General features: G+C 47.3%; 1 protein-coding gene and 1 pseudogene across 14 annotated transcripts in view; both read right to left on the bottom strand.

Moving 5' to 3' along the window:
* The window catches only part of Efcab8 (EF-hand calcium binding domain 8), a 71,442-nt gene continuing 52,124 nt past the window's right edge, over window positions 1-19,318 (bottom strand). For 13 of the 14 annotated variants that reach the window (XM_030246328.1, XM_030246331.1, XM_030246333.1 and 10 more), the window contains 7 exons: window positions 13,155-13,373; window positions 12,479-12,637; window positions 5,719-5,887; window positions 3,503-3,635; window positions 1,667-1,862; window positions 1,499-1,597; window positions 1-661 (listed from right to left, as the gene is read on the bottom strand). In XM_030246328.1, coding sequence (XP_030102188.1) covers window positions 227-661; window positions 1,499-1,597; window positions 1,667-1,862; window positions 3,503-3,635; window positions 5,719-5,887; window positions 12,479-12,637; window positions 13,155-13,373 — 1,410 coding nt within the window. In that variant the 3' untranslated portion in view covers window positions 1-226. The remainder of the gene's footprint in view (window positions 662-1,498; window positions 1,598-1,666; window positions 1,863-3,502; window positions 3,636-5,718; window positions 5,888-12,478; window positions 12,638-13,154; window positions 13,374-19,318) is intronic. The other variant, XM_030246332.1, reaches the window with a different exon arrangement.
* Gm14494 (predicted gene 14494) lies at window positions 17,675-18,699 on the bottom strand (annotated as a pseudogene).

The following is a 19,318-nucleotide window of genomic DNA, read 5'->3' as shown; positions in this document are numbered from 1 at the left end:
TAGGACTCTAACACAGGAGAATATTTATTTTTTTTTTCCTTCTCCAGAACTGTGCAGAGCCACAAGACAGCTGGAGTTATCTAGAGAGAAGCAGTATGGGAAGGAAGGGGCTGCATCCTCCCAGCCTGGCAGAGAGCGAGCCAGGGACGTGCAAGACCCTATAGGTCCCCTGCTACAGAACAGAGAAAATAATGAACACCTCAACACATGAGGTGGGAGCTCCACCTCACAGGGGACACGAGGGTGGCTCCCCCGGGCTTCGGGTGCTGCAAGAAGGAGATAACATCTGGCCTTGGGGTCTCTGACCTCTTCGGGGCAGGCCCAGGATATGCGGTGGCGTAGAAGAACCAGAATGGGCCGGAGAGGCTGATGAAGGCCTGAGGAAGGAGGTGGAGGAAAGGGGCTTCAGGGAGGTAGACCAGTTGGAGGGTGATTGTCCCACGGAAACCATGGAGAGGGAGGAGGGTGTGGCAGCAGGTGAGCCGGCCACCATGTCTGTGGGGATCTGACCCCGGAAAGCCTCCATGTCACTCCGCATATCACTGGCCACCCAGCGGATGTGCCGGCCTACTTGGTCCAGGATCTTGTGCATCATGAAGTCGGGCTGTTGGATCGGCTTAAGGTCAGTGAAGGACAGGCATTGGTAGACCTGAGGAGAGATCTGGGAGCAGAACGGGAGGTGAGCGCTTGCAGGACCCGGCAGGACTGGAGACCAAGAATTGGCTTGCAGCAAGGGTCTTCCCATACAGAGTGACTCCAGTGCTATGGCGGCACTAAAGACCCCAGCTGTGGGCCCCCGCACAGCCCGCAGCAGGCCCACCTCCCCACTCTCTCCTCCTTACACTTTTCTGTGAGATGGTTCTGGCACCAGGACTTGTCTGAACTTTCATGCAAGGCTATGAGTTAGACTTCAAGTGGGGCCTGACACAGAGCTCCCTGGACCTGCCTTAGGTCTCTCATTAGCACTCCCCAAGCTGGGCTTTAAGGAACCTCTAGAACCCTCTCATACAAACCTATACAATTGGCACGTAGTCTTTGGCATCATGAGAGCTCCCATGATGCCCCAAGTCACATAGGTGGAAGAGGCCAGGCAGGGTCTGTGCAGGCAAGTGGTGGAGTTTGACTGGCTTTTTAAGGTCTCCGATTTCCCCTTCTCCACCTAAGAGAGCCACTCCTGTGTATCCCCACTTGTGCACCTAGTGTATCCATACACCTCACATCTACGCTTTATCCTCTACACTCGTGGGTATGGGGGCAGTTAATCTGTTAGTGAGTAGCCAAAGACTATAATGGTGCCTAGGGGCTACAGACAGAAAAGACCAGAGGAGAACCACCTCTCCATAAGTCCAGTGGCCTGTGTCCTCAAAGACAAGATCTCTGCTGACAGAAAATATCTCAGCCTGACCAGCTTATGCCAGAAACAGAAGACACAGACAGAATGGGGTCTGCTGGTCTCCGATGGCCCAGACATCTCAGAAGCAACACCTCGCTTCCTCACCTGCTGTCTCATCCAGTTAAACTGAGCTCTGGAGGTAAGGAGTTTGGGGTTCCGAACACGCACCTTGGGCTTGTATGCTGCCCCCACAATTTTGCTTGCCTGCAGGAGTCACAAGGTAAGAAGAATGGCCAGAAGCCAGGTCCTCCTTCCTCCCCACACTGTCCCCACCTGCTTGTCCTTGGTCCATCGAGTCCAGCTCTCCTCGATGTCTTCAACAGAAGGCGATTTGGTCCATGGAGATGTGAGGGACATCTGCTGCAGCTTGGACCATGCCTCAGTTTCTTTCTCAGCTCTCCCACGCAGAAAGGCTAACAGCACTGCCTGCTCTCGCCGCTGGTACACCAGGGCTTCAGCCAATTCCTTGCTGTGAAAAGCTTCCTTTAAACATACACCTCCCATTTCACTACCATCTGCCCGCCCCACCCCCACCCCCACCCCCACCCCCATCCCCCACTCCTGCAGAGGGCCTTCCCTTTCTGGGTCTGGCCTTCTCCAACCTTTCCTGCCCTGTACCCCCCCGCACCCCCCCCCCCGCCCCCAGGCCCCAGGACTGAGCAAGCACTGTGTAACATGAGCAAGGCCCAGATGGACTGGCCCAAGATTTTCTGTGTTTTCTTCCATTTGAGTTCACCTAGAGACCTGGCAGGATATTTAAACACCCGCAACCCAGAGAAGCTCTGCCTCACCTTGTTCTCTAATCTCCCACAACAAGTCTGTCTCTCCCAAGAGAAGCACACCTTGATGAAACCACAGGAGCCATAAAGATGCCATGAGTACCTGGAAAACCCCTACTCGAATATCAAAATCAACTCCGCAATATCACCTAGGAAGGCTTCCTCATTTAATCCAGTCAGGTGGACAACCTCTAGACAACCGCTTTTCCCAACAATTATCAGACAAACCTCAGCTATGAATTTACATACCTATCTCCCCTTGTGGCTTCTCTCAGGCTAGACCTATGTGTGATGGTATCAGATGTAACCAAAGGCCTTGTCATGAGAGGCACTGAGCCACAACTCCACCCATAAATAAATGAAAGAGAGAGGGAAAACATAACTGAGGCAGGGTCCCTCTGTTGTAGCTCTGGCTGTCTTGGAACTCTGTAGACCAAGCTGGCCTTGAACTTACAGAGATCAGCCTGCCTCTGCCTCCTGACTGCTGGAATTAAAGTTGTGCAAAATCATGCCCAGGAATTTAAAAAAAAAAAAAAAAAAAGAAAGAAAGAAAGAAAGAAAGAAAGAAAGAAAGAAAGAAAGAAAGAAACAAAAAAGAAAAAGTGAAGAGACTGAAATCATTTGAAATTTGAGTAAGAATGTAGTGGGTGGTGGGAAGGAAACCAGAGGAGAAGCAATATCTGGAGGAACACTCTCTCCCCCCTATATCACACAGATGTCTGTTCAGGACCTTCATAGGCCTGGGTGGCCCCCTGTCATGTGGTAATGACCTCTACAGTTGCCATTCTGCAGGGCTCCTTCTGGGCTGCTCTTCTTTGTTGGCTCCGCCCCACAGTTACCTGGCAATAGCCAAGTGTGCCTGATGCACTATAAAAGGGGCTGCTTGCCCCTTCTCACTCTCTTGCTCTCTTCTCTTCTCTTGCTCTTGCTCCCTTATCCTCTTCCCCCTCTCCCCATTCCCCTCCCCACTCTCTCTCCACAGGGTCATTGCTGCCCCACCCCCGCCTTTCTCTGTCTCTACTCCCTCAGCTCCCCTCCCCATGCCCTGAATAAATTCTATTCTATACTATACTGTGTGGTTGGTACCTCAGGGGGAAGGGATGCCTCAGCATGGGCCTGCAGAGGCACACCCCCTTCCCGCACACCATACCGTACCTCCACCAAACATATTCCTGGCCTTTCCTTTCTTGTTATAAAACACAACATTCCTGACTGCTTGGTTTGGGCACTGAGATGGCTGAATGGGGCCACACGTTGCCTTCGGACCCTAAGCTTCTCATGCCATGCCAGGCTGGGGCCAGGGAGCCCCAGGTTGGCTCCAGGAACTCACTCCATCTCTAGGAAGGAGTGCTTCAGGGTGGCACCGGTTGTAGCAGGCTTCTTCTCCAAACTTGCCCCCTGCTCCAGTTCATCCACCATCGCAGCCTCTTGCAGTCTCTTCCAGAGATTCAGGCCAAATGTTCCTGTCATGAGACCAGACCCTGTTCAGAACCAGGACTCTGAACCCCACTGCCCTGCCCCTCCACCCCACCCACTCAGCTGAACGCTGAGTGCCTGCCTCATGCCAGGTATCATACCGGCAACGCCAAATCTCTAGACTCGCCAGACTCCAGTCCTAGGAAATACCTGGAGCTCAGGCCTAGAGGGTCCTGGGCCACGTGTAGGCTGACATGGGAAGAACCCTAGTGGCCCTCACTCAGTCAGATTCCCAGCAGCTTATGTGAGAAATGACAAGGGCATAAAATGGCTGGGACCTGTCTAGGTGAGATCTGGGGTAGAGCAGGAGAGAGAGAAGTCAGATATTATCCTGACATGGATGACCTGAACTCAGTCCCCAAACTGACGTGATAGAGAAAGAACTAACTTCTGTGAATTCTGATCACCACGTGTGTGCAGTGGCACAGGGGTGTTATGCCGTGCGTGTGTGTGTGTGTGTGTGTGTGTGTGTGTGTGTGTGTGTGTGTGTGAACCCACCCCTCCCTAACACAACAAATAGATAGATAGATAGATAGATAGATAGATAGATAGATAGATAGATAGATAAAAGACAGACCATTCTCCTGATGTGGAATTGTGAAGTTAAGAAACAGAAAAGATACAGGTTGTAAAATCCCATTTTGGAGACATTACCGAAGAGCTATAGCAGCAAATATTGTTAGCATTTTGTCTAGGCTCTAGCCCACAGTTACCTGGCAGCAGCCAAGTGTGCCTGACTCACCATAAAAGGGGCTGCTTGCCCCCTCTGCTCTCTCTTGCCTTCTTGCTCCCACTCCGTCCTCTCATCCCTTCCCCCCTCTCTCCATTCCCCTTTCCCTTTCTCTCTCTACATGCTCGTGGCCGGACTCTACTTTTCCTCTCCCCCCGCCCCCCCCCCCCCGCGCGCGCCTTTCTCTGTCTACTACCCTCTCAACTCCCCTTCCCATGCCCTGAATAAAGTCTATACTATACTATCCTGTGGCTGTTCCCTCAGGGGGAAGGGATGCCTCAGCATGGGCCAGCAGGGCACCCCCTTACCCCACACCTGACTACACCTCCACCAAACATATTCCTTCTCTTTTTATAAAACACAACAAATACAAAAGCAACTAGAAATGACAGAGAAGTCTGCAGGGAACACTGGTCTGGACATCACTCTCTTCTCCGGGAGTTCCTGGTCTGTGCCTAAGCTTCCATAGCCAAGCTTGGCCTGGATGCCAGGATGCAGCTGTGGGACCAGCTGAGCTCTTGCCAGCCCCGCAGCTGGCAGGACTGAGTCTCCATCCAAAATGTGCAAAATCCTGTGAGGAGCTCAGTGAGCACTCAGGATTATAGGCCTGGGCTGGACTGAGATCGAGAGAGAGAGAGAGAGAGAGAGAGAGAGAGAGAGAGACTCCCAAGAAGCAGCCCAGCCAAGTCTGCTTTGACATACCCAAAGATAAGGTAAGCCAGATCTGCCTAAGTCCACTCTCCAGCCCCTCCAGCTCAGACGCAGCCAGAGGAGGTGAGAAAGGAGCAATGCCACCTTCCAGCTTCACGGATCAATTACAGGACATCCTCATCACAACATCCAGGAAAACCTTGTCATTGTCATGTTGCATTTTTTAAATGTTTATTGGTAAACTGACGTTTATTTTGAGCTCACTGGGAAGCCTGCTCTGGAAGCAGGGTGACCCACAGGGTCTCTCTGTGTAGCCCCGGGTGTCCTAGAACTGACTGTGTAGACCAGGTCAGCCTCCAAGTCAGAGACCAGCCTGCATCTGCCTCCCAAGTGCTGGGATTAAAGGTGCTCCACCACCTGGCTTATGCTTATTTCTTAAGAGAAATGAGCAGACTCTACCAGATATACAATTTTCTAAAGCTCACCAGCACAAGCCAAGCCGGGTGGATGTGTAAATGTATGTGAGGATGGTTGATGGCTACTTGGATACAACCGGACAGATTGGCATCTTGCAAGATTCTCTGAGCAGCTGGGAGACCCTTCTCCCCACAGGGCATCGGGGTAATAATGCTAGGTGTGTTCTGTTAGGGACGGAGACAGAAAAGGCCATGCTTCAGCAGCACCCATACCTATGGCATCACCAGAGAGTCTCCAAGCCTTGACATCCCGGTCCTGGCCCGCACTGACCACCAGCTGGAAGGAGTTCACATACAGGATGTCTGTCACGCTGTCCAGGTGGCTGTTCCAGGTAATCAGAAGTGGTGGGGGAACCAGAGAAAAGGTCTGTCCTTCCACAACCTGTAGGGGGCAGTAAGGAGTGACTTACATCACTCTCCCTCGCAAACGCCTTAGCATGGAGGTTCTCAGCCTGTGGGTCGAGACACCTTTGGGGGTCACCTCTCAGATATCCTGTATATCAGATACTTACATTATGGTTCAGAACAGTAGTAAAATCACATGCATGAAGTAGCAATGAAATAATGTGGTGCTTGGGGATCACCGCAACATGAAGAACTGGATCAAAGGGGTGCAGCATTGGGAAGCTTGAGAACCAGTGCCTAAGCTTAGCAGGTACCCAGGACCCAGAGCAGCAGAGTCCAAAGAAGGGCACCCGGACACCAACCAATGAACCAGCTCTGGACACTTCACATTAGCCTGCCGGCGCTGACGTGTGAGCTGAGAGCCTGTGCATTCATTGACCATCTCGTTGGAACCTCCCAACCTTATAGGCCACAGAGCATGTCCACCACTTTACTGAGAAGGAAGAATCAGAGATATTCAGAAATCAGCCTGAAGTCACAGAGCTAAAAAGTAATGGACCAGGATGTGAGCCCGCATGTCTTCTAATTCCCTTCACCCAAGCATTCAAAGAACAGACTGCATGGGGTGTCTGGGGACACAGCTGACATCACACTGGGAAAGGTGTTACACTGTGAGAGAAAAGGACTCTATGTAACTGAGAAGTGATCAGGACCGTGTGTGTGTGTGTGTGTGTGTGTGTGTGTGCATGTATGCATGTATGTGGTGTACATATGTATCAGCATGTTTACCTGTGTTTGGCCCATGTGTATGCAAGTGCACATGTGTGTAGATGGCACAGGTAGAGGCCTGAAGTGGACCTCTGGCGTCCTTGATCTCTCACGATCTCTTGCTGAACCCGGAGTTTGCCAATCTCAGCTGATCTAGCTAACAAGCTCACCCCAGGGACCCCCAGTCTCTGGCCTATGCAGTGCCTGTCCAGCTGTCAGATGGGTTCAAGGGGTTCAAAATCCAGTCCTCGAATTTGTGCAGCAAGTATTGTATCCATTGAGCCATCTCCACAGCCCCAACCGTTTTAAGATAAAACAAGACCAAGGAATGGACATTTCTTCAGCTATAAACAGGAATGGTAAGCCAGACTAATGCAAACTATGGCCCAACAACAGAGGACTGCAGAGAACTCAGAATCCATCCTAAGCATATGCAAAACCCTGGAATATAAGCGTGGTTCAAAAACAGGGCCAGACAAAGAAGGGCTGTCGAAAGAAAACTGACCACTGTCCCATCTAAAACTAAAATCAATTGGGTTTTCGGTTTTCATGAAAGTTCTCATGAAGCCTCCACTGGCATCAAACCTGTCTCCTGGGAGACTCTCGGGAGAGTTTGCAGAACTGTTGTTTGCATTTCCGCTACCCAGGGAAATTCACCCAAAAAGGCACTTGTGCCTAGCGTTCCCTCAGTGAAGCGTTCGTCCCTACCTCCACCCCTTACCTGCTTTATTCACATATCCCGAGTCTCCAGAGTTTCTATCTCTTATCGAGTTGGCATACCTTGAGGGGTTCATGTCTTCCTTAGATTTTATTCATTTTCTTTTTTTAGAGTAAAAAAAAAATTATACCCAGTTGGTGTTGGCACACACCTTTCATCCCACCACTCAGGAGGCAGAGGTGGGCAGATCTCTGAGTTCGAGGCCAGCCTGGACTAAAGAGTGAGCTTCAGGACTGCCAGGGCTACACAGAGAAACCCTGTCTCAAAAAGAAGACAAAAACAAAAACAAACAAAAAATTATAAACTGTTTTTAATGTCAATAATAAGCAACAACTCAAATAAACACATGTGATTCCATGTGGTGGCACTAGAAAGTAAACTGTCATCTGACTAGAAAGTCTGACTGTGATTTGCTGTCCCTGAGATGGGAGCATGGTATGCCACACATAGTCTATAGCTCACTAACAAAATAAAGGCTAAAGCCATCCGAGACTCTAGTACATCTAGGAAAATCTCTTGAGAAAGCCCAGTGCCCTTCCAATGATAAGAACTCTCACCAGCTTAGGCATGCTTAGGAGTGGGGAAGGCTCACTCAGCAGGACAGCACCAGCGCCAGCAAACCCTCAGCTAATGTGAGACTCAGCACCATAAAAGCTCTTCCTCTCAGATCAGGCATAAGGCAGGGATACCGCTCCCATTCCTACTCCACATGGTCCTAACCTGAGCAAGCAGGCAAAGGGGAGAAAGACAAGGTACTCGAATAAAAAGAATAGGTAAGCCAGGCAGTGGTGGCGCACACCTTTAATCCCAGCACTCGGGAGGCAGAGGCAGGCAGACTTCTGAGTTCAAGGCCAGCCTGGTCTACAGAGTGAGTTCCAGGACAGCCAGGACTACACAGAGAAACCCTGTCTCGAAATAAAATAAAATAAAATAAAATAAAATAAAATAAAATAAAATAAAATAAAATAAAATAAAATAAAATAAAATAAAATAAATAGGTAAATGCACTGTCAGCTGATTCGATGGTCTGATACACAGAAACCCTAAAAACACCACTCAAAAATGGAGATGGTAAAGAAATTTGGTAAAGATACAGAACACAAAAACCAAGGCCAGTCTAAGCACTCTGTTACAGCAATCAGAGCAGAGCCAGACATGGTGGTGGAAGCCTGCTATCCCAGCCCTCACAAATGGAAGTAGGAGGACCAGGAGTTCGAAGGACAGCTTTAACTGCATTGCAAGTTCAAGAATGCCCTGGGTTATGTGAGACCCTGTCTCAAAAACAGTAAAGAAGGAAAGAAGGAAGAAAGAGGGGAGGAGGGAGGAGAAAATCAACATGCAAAATTCAGTAATATGATATAGGTACATACAGCTCAGTATTGCAATACTTGCCTAGCATATAAAAGCCCTGCATTCAACTCAGACAGACAGACAGACAGGCAGACAGGCAGACACAGGAAGAGCAAGCGTTGGTGAAATGCAGAGAAAAGTGAACATTCACACAGTCTGAGTAGACATTAAATCTGCACACCCACTATGAGCATAATACAAACATTTCTCAATGAGACCGCCACACCATCCAGCAGCCGTATTCCTGCAACACAGCCAGTGGAACTGAAATCAGACTGCAGAACGTCTCTCCTTCCCTGTGACCATAGTGTTACAATAGCAAGATAGGGCGCCAGACAAACTACACACTAACAGACTGATGGATAAGGAATGGATGTGTGAATACATGGACTCCTACTCATTCTTCCAAAAAGAAGAGAAAAGAAGAGAAGAGAAGAGAAGAGAAGAGAAGAGAAGAGAAGAGAAGAGAAGAGAAGAGAAGAGAAGAGAAGAGACGAGACGAGACGAGACGAGACGAGAAGAGAAGAGAAGAGAAGAGAAGAGAAGAGAAGAGAAGAGAAGAGACGAGACGAGACGAGACGAGACGAGAAGAGAAGAGAAGAGAAGAGAAGAGAAGAGAAGAGAAGAGAAGAGCTGTTATTTGTCATAAAAGGTAAATTCCATATAACCTCATGTATTTATTAGAATGGCAGGGGTATTAGTAAAAGGATTCTATGTGTGTGGAATCTTTAAGAATGTATATATGTATGCATGTATATGTATACTGCTACATATACACATAAATGCATTAATGCATGCCATGAAGACAGAAGGAGGATTTGGGGGTAAAAGGAGACCAGCGATTGGGGTCAGGGAGAGGAAGGGAGAGTCGTGGGAGCAGTATAACCACAGTATAATAGGAATGGGGGAAATGTAAGAAAATCTATTATTTCATACGTTCACTAAAGATTAATTTAAAATATCAATAGGAAAAGAAGACAACAAAGTTTCAGTTGGACAGGAAAAATAAGTTTTAAGATTTACTGTATAAGGCCAATAATAAAATGTATGCTTAAAATAGCCAAGAATATAATAAAAAATATATTTATTTTCCAAGAGTAAATTTCAAATGTCTTATCACAAAATTAAGCAAGCATATGATGACTATGTTAATCAACATGATTGACATTCTCCTTTGTAGACACGTATTACAATGTACCATATAAATGTGTATTATTTTGATTTTTCAGATAAAATAATATATTAATAAATGTTTAAGGGAAAAGACTATTTGATGATGATCTATCTAGCTGCACAGAACACGACCTCTTAAATGTCTCGCCATAAAGCCGAGGCCACATGGGTGTGAGCATGCTGATGTTCACAGACTTGGTTCTATTCTCAAACCCAGTGCCAGCAGCTCCACAGGCATAGACATGAGCACTGGCACCTCCACCCCATGCAAAATAACTCCACTCCTCAGAGCCTCTGGAGACAGCGAGGGCATGCAGCACGCACTACGGACAGTAAGCAAGCAGGTAATAAACATCACTATGGCGTGGTTATGTTAGCAACGGATACTCCTCGTGTACTGCATCTATGCGTGGCCAGTTCCCAGCATACATGGGGATTTTGCAATTTCTTCATGCTAAGACTAGTCTGAGTGTAACACAGAGAGTCAAAAGGCACATAGATAGCTAGTGTGCGGTGCAAACCTGCAATCCCAGAACTCGGAGGCTGAGGCAGGAGGATGGTGACTTTGAGGCCAGCCTGGGCTACATAGCTAAACCTTGTCTCAGAATACGTATGGTTGCAAGATGATTAACAAAACTGCAAAAATATGGAACCTTTGGACCTTGTGCCCCACCTGCAGGAATGCATCCCTCAGACATACTAACACACGTGAGAAATAGTACTCACATCTAAGATTCATTTCTAAAATTAAAACAATTTTCCCCTTGAAAGGGACTTTGTTAACAGCCTATGACGTACTATACAGATCTGGAAAGATTTCTAAAATGCATAATGGAATGAGAAAAGCAAGGGGGGGGGGCGGGCGGTATCAGTGTGTGTGCTGCCACACCTTTTAGTAAAAATAAGAGGGAAATAACTGTCCACATGCACACTCTTGTAACTCAATATCAGAATAACCAGAAATCAGCAACGGTGACTGCTTCAGGGACAAATTATTTCACAAGCGAACATGACTCTCTATACTGCCTGGGCACCTTCAAAATTTCCACTTATGTATAATGCACCCATAAAAAGTTAACTATATAACACATACAATGTACATGCTTTGGGGTCAGACTTGACTTAATTGTCTAAGGAGTCCATGATTCTGTACTGAGTAGATGTGACCAGGTGCCTACTGCTCTGTGTATGAAACCCGTGGATGATTCCAGCCCAGGCTGCTGTGTGTGTGAATTGTTTCCAGTGTGGAGCCGTTGTAAATGGGAATTCTCTCAACGTTTTTCCTATGTCTTACGTGAACTTCTAGGTGTCAGCCTACAGTGGGACTACCAGGTCGAAGGGCATGATCAGGTTAGGTAGCTATTGTCGAATAATCCCCGAAAGTGACTGGATGAATGTCAAGGCCTGCCTGCAATAGCTAGTTCACTTGGCCTGTTGTCCCTGCAGACTCTGGCTTGTGTCATCTTGGTTTTAGTCATCCTAGTAAGGTCGTAGTGACATCATTGTGCGGGGGGTGGGGTGGGGGTGGGGGGGATGTGGAAGGCAACCTTGTTACTACATCACTGGGGGGGATGTGGAGAGCAACCTTGTTACTACATCACTGAGGGGGGGATGTGGAGAGCAACCTTGTCACTACATCACTGGGGGGGGGATGTGGAAGGCAACCTTGTTACTACATCACTGGGGGGGATGTGGAGAGCAACCTTGTTACTACATCACTGAGGGGGGGATGTGGAGGGCAACCCTATGAAGGATAAAGTAGGATGGAGAGCAAGGTGCCACAGGCTCCTACAAGTTCTCAGAGGCCTGATCTGCCATACAGGACATTAGATCTAAGATGGCACTTGGAACACTGGTGAGACAGCGAAAAGGAACCGAGGCCTGGGCGGTGGCTGATTCCCCACCACCACCCCCATCTTCACAGAAGTCCTAACAGGTGACATGCTCCCTCCAGCTCCTTCTGAGTTGCCTCATCAGACAGGGCTTTCATTGGAGCACGGTGATAGTGTGGCAAAGACATGGTTGGTCAAGGATTTGGGGGCTTGGCATTGGCTCAAACACTGTGCATACTCTTATGTGCTTAAGCAATAAAGTCGATAGATCTGCACCCTGATGCTGGTCTCCAGAGGCGGATTTCCTGGGATTCATCTTGTGACACTGTGGCCTCTCACTGTGGCCTGTCCTCAGTCCTGTTCCCACAACTCTGTCGCTTCCATAGAAGCTCTTGTTAGTTCTTGGTAACTAAAGAAAAGAGGCTTGATTTCATGAGGCCCCCAAGCAAACAATAAGTCCTTTGAACCGTGTAAAAGTACTGACTCCTCAAAAGAGTGTAAACTATTTCATTCTTAAATTCATGACTCTGGGGCTCCTCCGTGAGAAGATCACCATTCATGAAAGGGGACATGAGCACGTATCTGTGTGTGCGTGTGCAATGCACATCTGTGGGCAGGCCCTTGTCTCCTGTGGTAATAATGACATCTGACTAACAAATCTTTCCACATAGACCAGATATCACAAAGGGAGCACAGAGATCAATAATGCCCGTGGGAAGGCACAGTCCTGGTTCCTCCGTGTGCTCCAGAAGCACTTTCCCACACCACCCTCCTGCCGTCTTCCTACCTCCTTCTCCTCCTGTGGCAAGTGGTGCTCGGAGCAGACCTGGAGTTGCTTAGGAATTAAGAGCCGGAACTTATTCTCTGTGTCAACGGAGAGTGAGTTCCCACTGGATTGGAGCGGTTGCTGGTCAATAAAGTAGCAGTAATCCTTGATGTCCCAGATCTAGGTACAAAGTGTGAGTTAGTGGCCTAGCAGCCTCCTGGCCTCAACCCCAGAGCATGCTGGGAGTTCCTCCCACACTGTTCCTCTGAGCTTTGGGTGTGATTCATTCTTACACCTCTAAGGCAAGTAACTGCTCACTACAGACGGGCCATAGGGGCTCCTAAGCCAGTAGCCTTGGTTAGCAGGTAGACTTAGATTGATGAGGCAGCTCAGCTTCCATGTCTCACCACAGAGCACAAAACTGTCTATGAGACAGCTGTTCACAGATGATGAGACATGGCTAGCCAGCCGGCATGAGAGTTGCACAGTAACAGAGATGGATAACAGCATCCACTGGGGGGAGGGGGTCTTAGAGGGACCATTTCAACAAGTCCCGGTTCAGGAGACTGGTAAGTAATTCACCTTGTCCCCACCACCTTCTCGTGTGAAATCGGTACCCAAGAGAGTAGGAGGCAGACAAGGACCATATGCCCAACAGAGACAGCCAAAAGCCGGGCTGGTGCCCGTCCTTCCTCACCTTGATATTTCCTTTACTGTCCCCCGTGAGGAGGATCCAGTCGTTCTCATCAGTGGCCATGGCACCCACAACACTCTCACCAACTTCATTGTCCACGGAGAACTTTCCCAGCAGCCCTCCGTTCCCATGGATGGACCAGGCGTAGATGAAACCGTCAATAGAGCTGCTCAGCAAGGCAGCCGTGTGTGGCAGGCGGGGCCTGGTCTGCAGAAAAAGGATCTGCAGGAAAAAGGTCGGCCTGACTCAGCAGGGGGTTCCACTGTTCCATGTCGCTAACAGACCCAGAAGACGCATCACATCCAGTGGATGCCCCAGTCTCCTTCCTTCCTGGAAGGAACTGAAGGACTGAAGGACCGAAGGACGGCTTGCTGGCCTGGGAGCTATCTGAAGGCAGGGGATGTGTCTTTTTGTACCCTCAGGAACTACAGTGGCTCCTAATACCACAGTTTATGACCAGCAGATGTTTGTTGGAAAGAGACACACATAAGTTTGACTCATTCATCTCAAGTTTCCCAAGTCCTGTTACTCTCTCAGTGTGACATGGAGAGTACCTCATTCTCTCTTAAATGTACTTATGGCAGAATGTCCATGTGCATGTCGGAGGATAACATGATGGAGTCGGGTGTCTCCTTCCACCTTTACTTGGGATCCTGGGAATAAATTCAAGTTGTCAGGCTAGCATGGGGCAAGCACGTTTACCCACTAAGCCATCTCACCAGCCTGGGACATTGAGCTTTTTGTCTTACCTCAGAAACTAGCAATATTTCCTTATTAAAGTGGAAACTTATATTAAGTCATCTAGAGAGAAATTTAATTAAGAATTAGTTTCTAACCAGGAGTGGGGGTGTGCTCCTTTAATCCCAGCACTCAGGAAGCAAAATTATACAGATTTCTATGAATGTGAGGCCAGCCTGGTCTACAGAGTGAGTTCTAGGACATCCAGAACTACATACTAAGACCCTGTCTCAAAAACCAACAACAACAACGAAAAAAATTTCTAAAGAAGGCAATTACTATGTTCCAATCTGGCCTTTTTATTAAAAGTATTTTATTTATCTTTTTGACAATGTCATACATGTGTATAATGTATTTTGGTCATAGTCACACACACCCAAATTTCACCTTTCTTATGCTCCTCCCACTCCTTCTCCTCTTCTATTTCCCAACACACCTGCCTCCTCCCACTTTTACATCTTTCTTATTTAAGATAAGAAGCCACTGAAGCCAGATGTGATGGCACAAGCTCTCAGGAGGCAGAGGCAGGCAGATCTCTGTGAGTTCAAGGCCAGCATGATCTACCATAGTGAATTCCAGTCCATTCAGGGCTATATAGAGAAAAGAGGAGGAGGGAGAAGAAAGAGAGGATGAGGAGAAGGAAGAGGAAAGAAAGAGAAAGAGGGGGGAGGAAGAAAGAACTAACCCATTGAGTTGGACTGAGGTTACTTGCACATTATTTGAGGCCAGTTCCCAAACTCTTGAGTATCATGATTATCATGGAAGTCCTAAACAAGATGACCCTCCTCCCATTGACGCAGGTGCCAGGATCAAGACAAACAGAAATCCGTTGGACGCTGAATCTGAGGCTGAATTCTATCCAACATTTAAGGAAGTGGCAATACCAGTCCTTCTGAAACTTGACAGAAGAGGAAGGAGGAAGAAGAGCAGGAAGAGGAAGAGGAGCGGGAGGAAGAGGAGGGAGAAGGAGAGGCAGGAATGTTTCCAAGTGCACTCTATGGAACCAGTATTACACGAGACAAAAACTTCACGAGGAAACCACACCCAGATAGCCTTGGTGAACACTGACCTCTGCTTCAGGTTCCTGCAATGGCATCCCTTGGAGTATGACCTGAGAGTTGTAAGATGGGATGAACCGTCCCTCCCCCTCCCTCCCTCTCCTCCCCCGGTTGCTTTTGGTCATGATGTTTTATCACAGCAATAGAGAAGTAACTAAGACCACTGGGCACCATGCTATTTCTGGCAAGATTTTTTCTGCTTAGGATAGCCTCGGCTGTCCGTGATCTTTTGTGTTTACACATGAATCTTAGGATTATTTTTTTCTAGTTCTGCGATGAATGAACTGGAATTATTATGTAGATTGTATTGAATCTATAGGTTCCATGTAGTAAGTAGCACAACCACTTTCACACAATATTAATTCTGCAAATCCGAGAGCATAGACAGTCTTTCCATCGTCATTTAATGTCTTGTTCATTTCTTCTTCTCAGTGTCTTAAGGTTTTCATTGTCCAAGTCTCTCACCTCCTTGTTTAAATATATACCTAGGTAATTTTTGAAGCTAGTGTAAATGAGATATTTTTTCTTACTTTCTTTCTCAGGAAATTTGTTATTGGAAAGAGAGAGGGACAGAGAGAGTTACTGAAAATAGTTTTCAGTTTTACTTATGTATGTGAGTCTGGGTGCACGCTTGCCACAGGGCACACGTGGAGGTCAGAGGACTGCTTTCTAAAGTTGGTTATCCTTCCATGCTCGGGTTGTCAGGTTTGCGTGGCGAGTGCTTTTATCCAGTAAGTCGTCTCGTCAATTGACTACTGAGTTTTCAGTGTTGATTTTTTTTTCCTCCTGAAACTTTATTCAAATTATCAGATCTATATGTTGTCTGGAACTGCTCTCAACAATCAAGGTAACTGGCTGAATGTTTCCAGATGAAAGAAAAGAGAAAAAATTTAAAGTTTACACAAGTTCAGGGTTGGAGTGCTGACTCAGCAGGCGAGAGCACTGGCTGCTCTTCCAGAGGATCTGGGTTCAATTCCCAGAACTCACGTGGCAGCACAAACACACCTGGAACTCCAGTTCCGAGGGATCTGACACCCTCACACAGACATGACAACAACACACAGGAAAATAAAAATAAATAAATTAATTAAAAAAAACAAAATTTATGCAAGTTCTAAAGGTCTAAGGAAGGGATTTGAGGTATGTGAAAAATGAGATTTAAAGACAATATATATGATATTAAGACTTCAAAGTTTTAACATCAATCAGCAGATTTCTGCTAAAGTATTGATTTAACCTTCGTAAAGCACTTGCTACTATTATCATAGTCACAGGCACTAACATTTTTAATTTCCTTTGGTTGTTTTCTAAATATAAGCTTAAAGTGCTTCTCATTGTGCTGAAAATACGTCTGTCCAATCAATCTATATATCTAAATATATAGATATATCTCTTTTGGTAAACTTGAAAAAAAGTCATGCAAACTAACTTGAGGGAGTCATCTGTCATAGGTCACACAGACTCGAAAATCCATTGCCTGATAAATGCTCCTTTAAGCCGACAGCTTAAGCTTTCCCACCTACTGCCTACTCCTGGTGGTGGGCTCTTCCTTCCTTCCACTGGTCTTGGTACCTACCCCCGCCCCTGTCCCCCGCCAGCTACCAGAATCATAGGACTGGAAGTTTCAAGTGTACACCCAAGATAAAGATTCCCCCCACCCCAAGCCGGACATGGTGGCGCACGCCTTTAATCCCAGCACTCGGGAGGCAGAGGCAGGAGGATTTCTGAGTTCGAGGCCAGCCTGGTCTACAGAGTGAGTTCCAGGACAGCCAGGGCTACACAGAGAAACCCTGTCTCGAAAAGCCAAAAGTGTGTGAAAGAAGACTGGCTTTCGAACCACGGGGCCGCTCCGACGCTCTTCTTTGGTCTCCCGTGGGCCCCTAGCTTCCCCGCCCCTCCAGACACTGACCCACATTCCAGCCTTCCTGGATCACCACATCGACCTCCCCAGCTGAGAAGCGGCTTTGGAAGAGACTGCACCGTTCCTTATCCTCAACAAGGGGCCAGAATAGTGGGTCTCACAGGCTGTCCAAACATTCGGAAACGAGCTTACACTGGACTACAGAATTTCCAGTGTGCAGATAAAAGCCTCCTCAGCAGCTTGTGAAACAAGCTCCCATCTGCCAAAGGGAGTCATTTCCTTTCCCTCTGGCCAAAGGGACATATGGCTACCTGTGGCTCCTTCCAGCATATCCGAGGCCATGCCAGCCTCCAGGCTCCCTCGGCCATCACAGAACTAGTGATACATTTCTAAGTACACACAGCATCCCAGCTCTCCTCACATCCTCCTCTACCCTATAACCCCCGCAGCACACAGGGGTCCCTCCCACAGCCGCTCATCCTTCTTACACAGGCTGTTCTCACTCTGTGGAGGTCTGAGTGCTTGGCCACAGGGAGTGGCACTATTAGGAGGTGTGGCCTTATCGGAGGGGTTTGTGGCCTTGTTGGAGGAAGTGTGTCATTGTAGGCTTTGAGGTCCTCTGCTCAGGCTTGGCCAGATGCTGAAGAGACCTTCCTCCTGGCTGCCTGCAAAAGACAGTCTCTTGTTGCTGCTTTTGGATCAAGATGTAGAACTCTCAGCTCCTTCCAGCACCACATCTGCCTGGATGCTGCCATGCTTCCTGCCATGATGATAATGTACTGAACATCTGCAAACTGTAAGCCAGCCCTAATTAAATGTTTTCTTTATAATAGTTATCTTGGTCATGGAGTTTCTTTTTTTTTTTTTTTTTTTAAGTAAACGAGAAACGGTCTCTGTAAGGTTTTAATGCTCAGTTTTCACAAACACAAATTTCTACCCAATTTTACAACATACAATAAAATGTTCTAGTCTTTAGAATGTGTGTTATTCAACTCTTCCTCAGATTCTTTTCCAATCTTAAAATCACCACGAGTTTCTACCTAAGTAATACTCTACTGTATTTACATTTGAATTGCATGTCTTAAGAACAAACGGAAATCCATGATATTTGGTTAACTCAGTGTATTTATAAAATGAAAAGCTCTATCAAAATACTTTTCACTGGAAAAATAAATAGAACAGACAATGGATCTACCAAAGTTCATATTCGCTTTGGCAGACGTCAGTGTGGGACAGTTCATGACAGCATAATTTGCCCTTAATCCCCCAGAGCTGACCAGCTTCCAAGCTAACTGTTAAATTATTTTACTGAGATTTTATCTTGTTGGTATCTGGCTCATTCCACATCATCTTCAGCCAAGCTCTGAGCACTTACAATTCTCTGACTAATGGTCGGAAGCTTGGTCAGAAGCATCTGGAACACTGGTGGTGGAAGAGTCTGCTGTAACACTTGCAGCAGCTGCTGAGGCTGTCCACACACAGCAATGGCATTTGTCAGGTGGTCCACACCCTTCTCGTAGTCACCTTGTGCTAGTAACTCTTCACCAAGCTGTATCTCTTCAAGGAAGAATTTCTGAACTGCTTCAGCATCTTTTAAATCAGGTAACTTGGAAAGCCCAGCTCTCTCCTTAGCAAGCTTCTGTTTCTTTCTTCGTTCTCGAAGCCTGTTCTTGAAGTTGGGGTCACTCCGCCTTTTGCGGTCGAAGTAGATACAGTACCCGATGAAGAGGGCACCGCACACGCCCGCGGCGATGGCGCTGTTCCGGCCCACCATCTTCGCTCGACTGGGGCGTACGCCGGGCCGCGGCAGCCGGCCTGGCAGCGGTTAGCTCCGACCGATCGGAGCACGCCGGCCGCTCGCAGCCGCCTGCCTCCAGTCCAGACGGAAAAGCGGTCATGGAGTTTCTTTACAGCAATAAAACCTTAAGACACTATCCTCTCTACCTATCTGTCTGTCCTATATCTATATCATCTATATCTATATCTATATCTATAACTCCTACCTACTCTCTTATTCTCTTATTCTCTGTGGCATGTTCTATTCTCTATCTCTTGCTATGTCGCTCTCTCCACTACTCTCTCCTAGCCTCTTGCTTCCCTAGCCCTGGCCACGTCCAGTCTGTTCTGAACTCTCCCTTAGTTGTTCTTTCTCTCATATCTACAACCTCAGCCATATCACAGGGAGCAGAGATTTTATAACACTGAACTATCAGACCTGGTGTGCAACTCTCTTAAAATATGACTCTCAAAGTATATTACGCCTTAGATAGAAACAAAACAAAAACCTAGGTCAGTCCCCACACAAAACTAGTAAAAGGAGCCAGGCGTGGTGGTGCACGCCTTTAATCCCAGCACTCAGGAGGCAGAGGCAGGCAGATTTCTGAGTTTGAGGCCAGCCTGATCTACAAAATGAGTTCCAGAGATACACAGAGAAACCCTGTTTCGAAAAATTTAAAAAAAAAATAATTAAAAAAATATAAAAACTAGTAAAAGGAATGAAGTCAATAAAA

Source organism: Mus musculus, chromosome 2 (assembly GCF_000001635.26).
Source record: "Mus musculus strain C57BL/6J chromosome 2, GRCm38.p6 C57BL/6J".
Lineage (NCBI taxonomy): Eukaryota > Metazoa > Chordata > Mammalia > Rodentia > Muridae > Mus > Mus musculus.
Note: the sequence above shows the minus strand (reverse complement) of the source record. Positions and strands in the feature narration are given on the sequence as shown.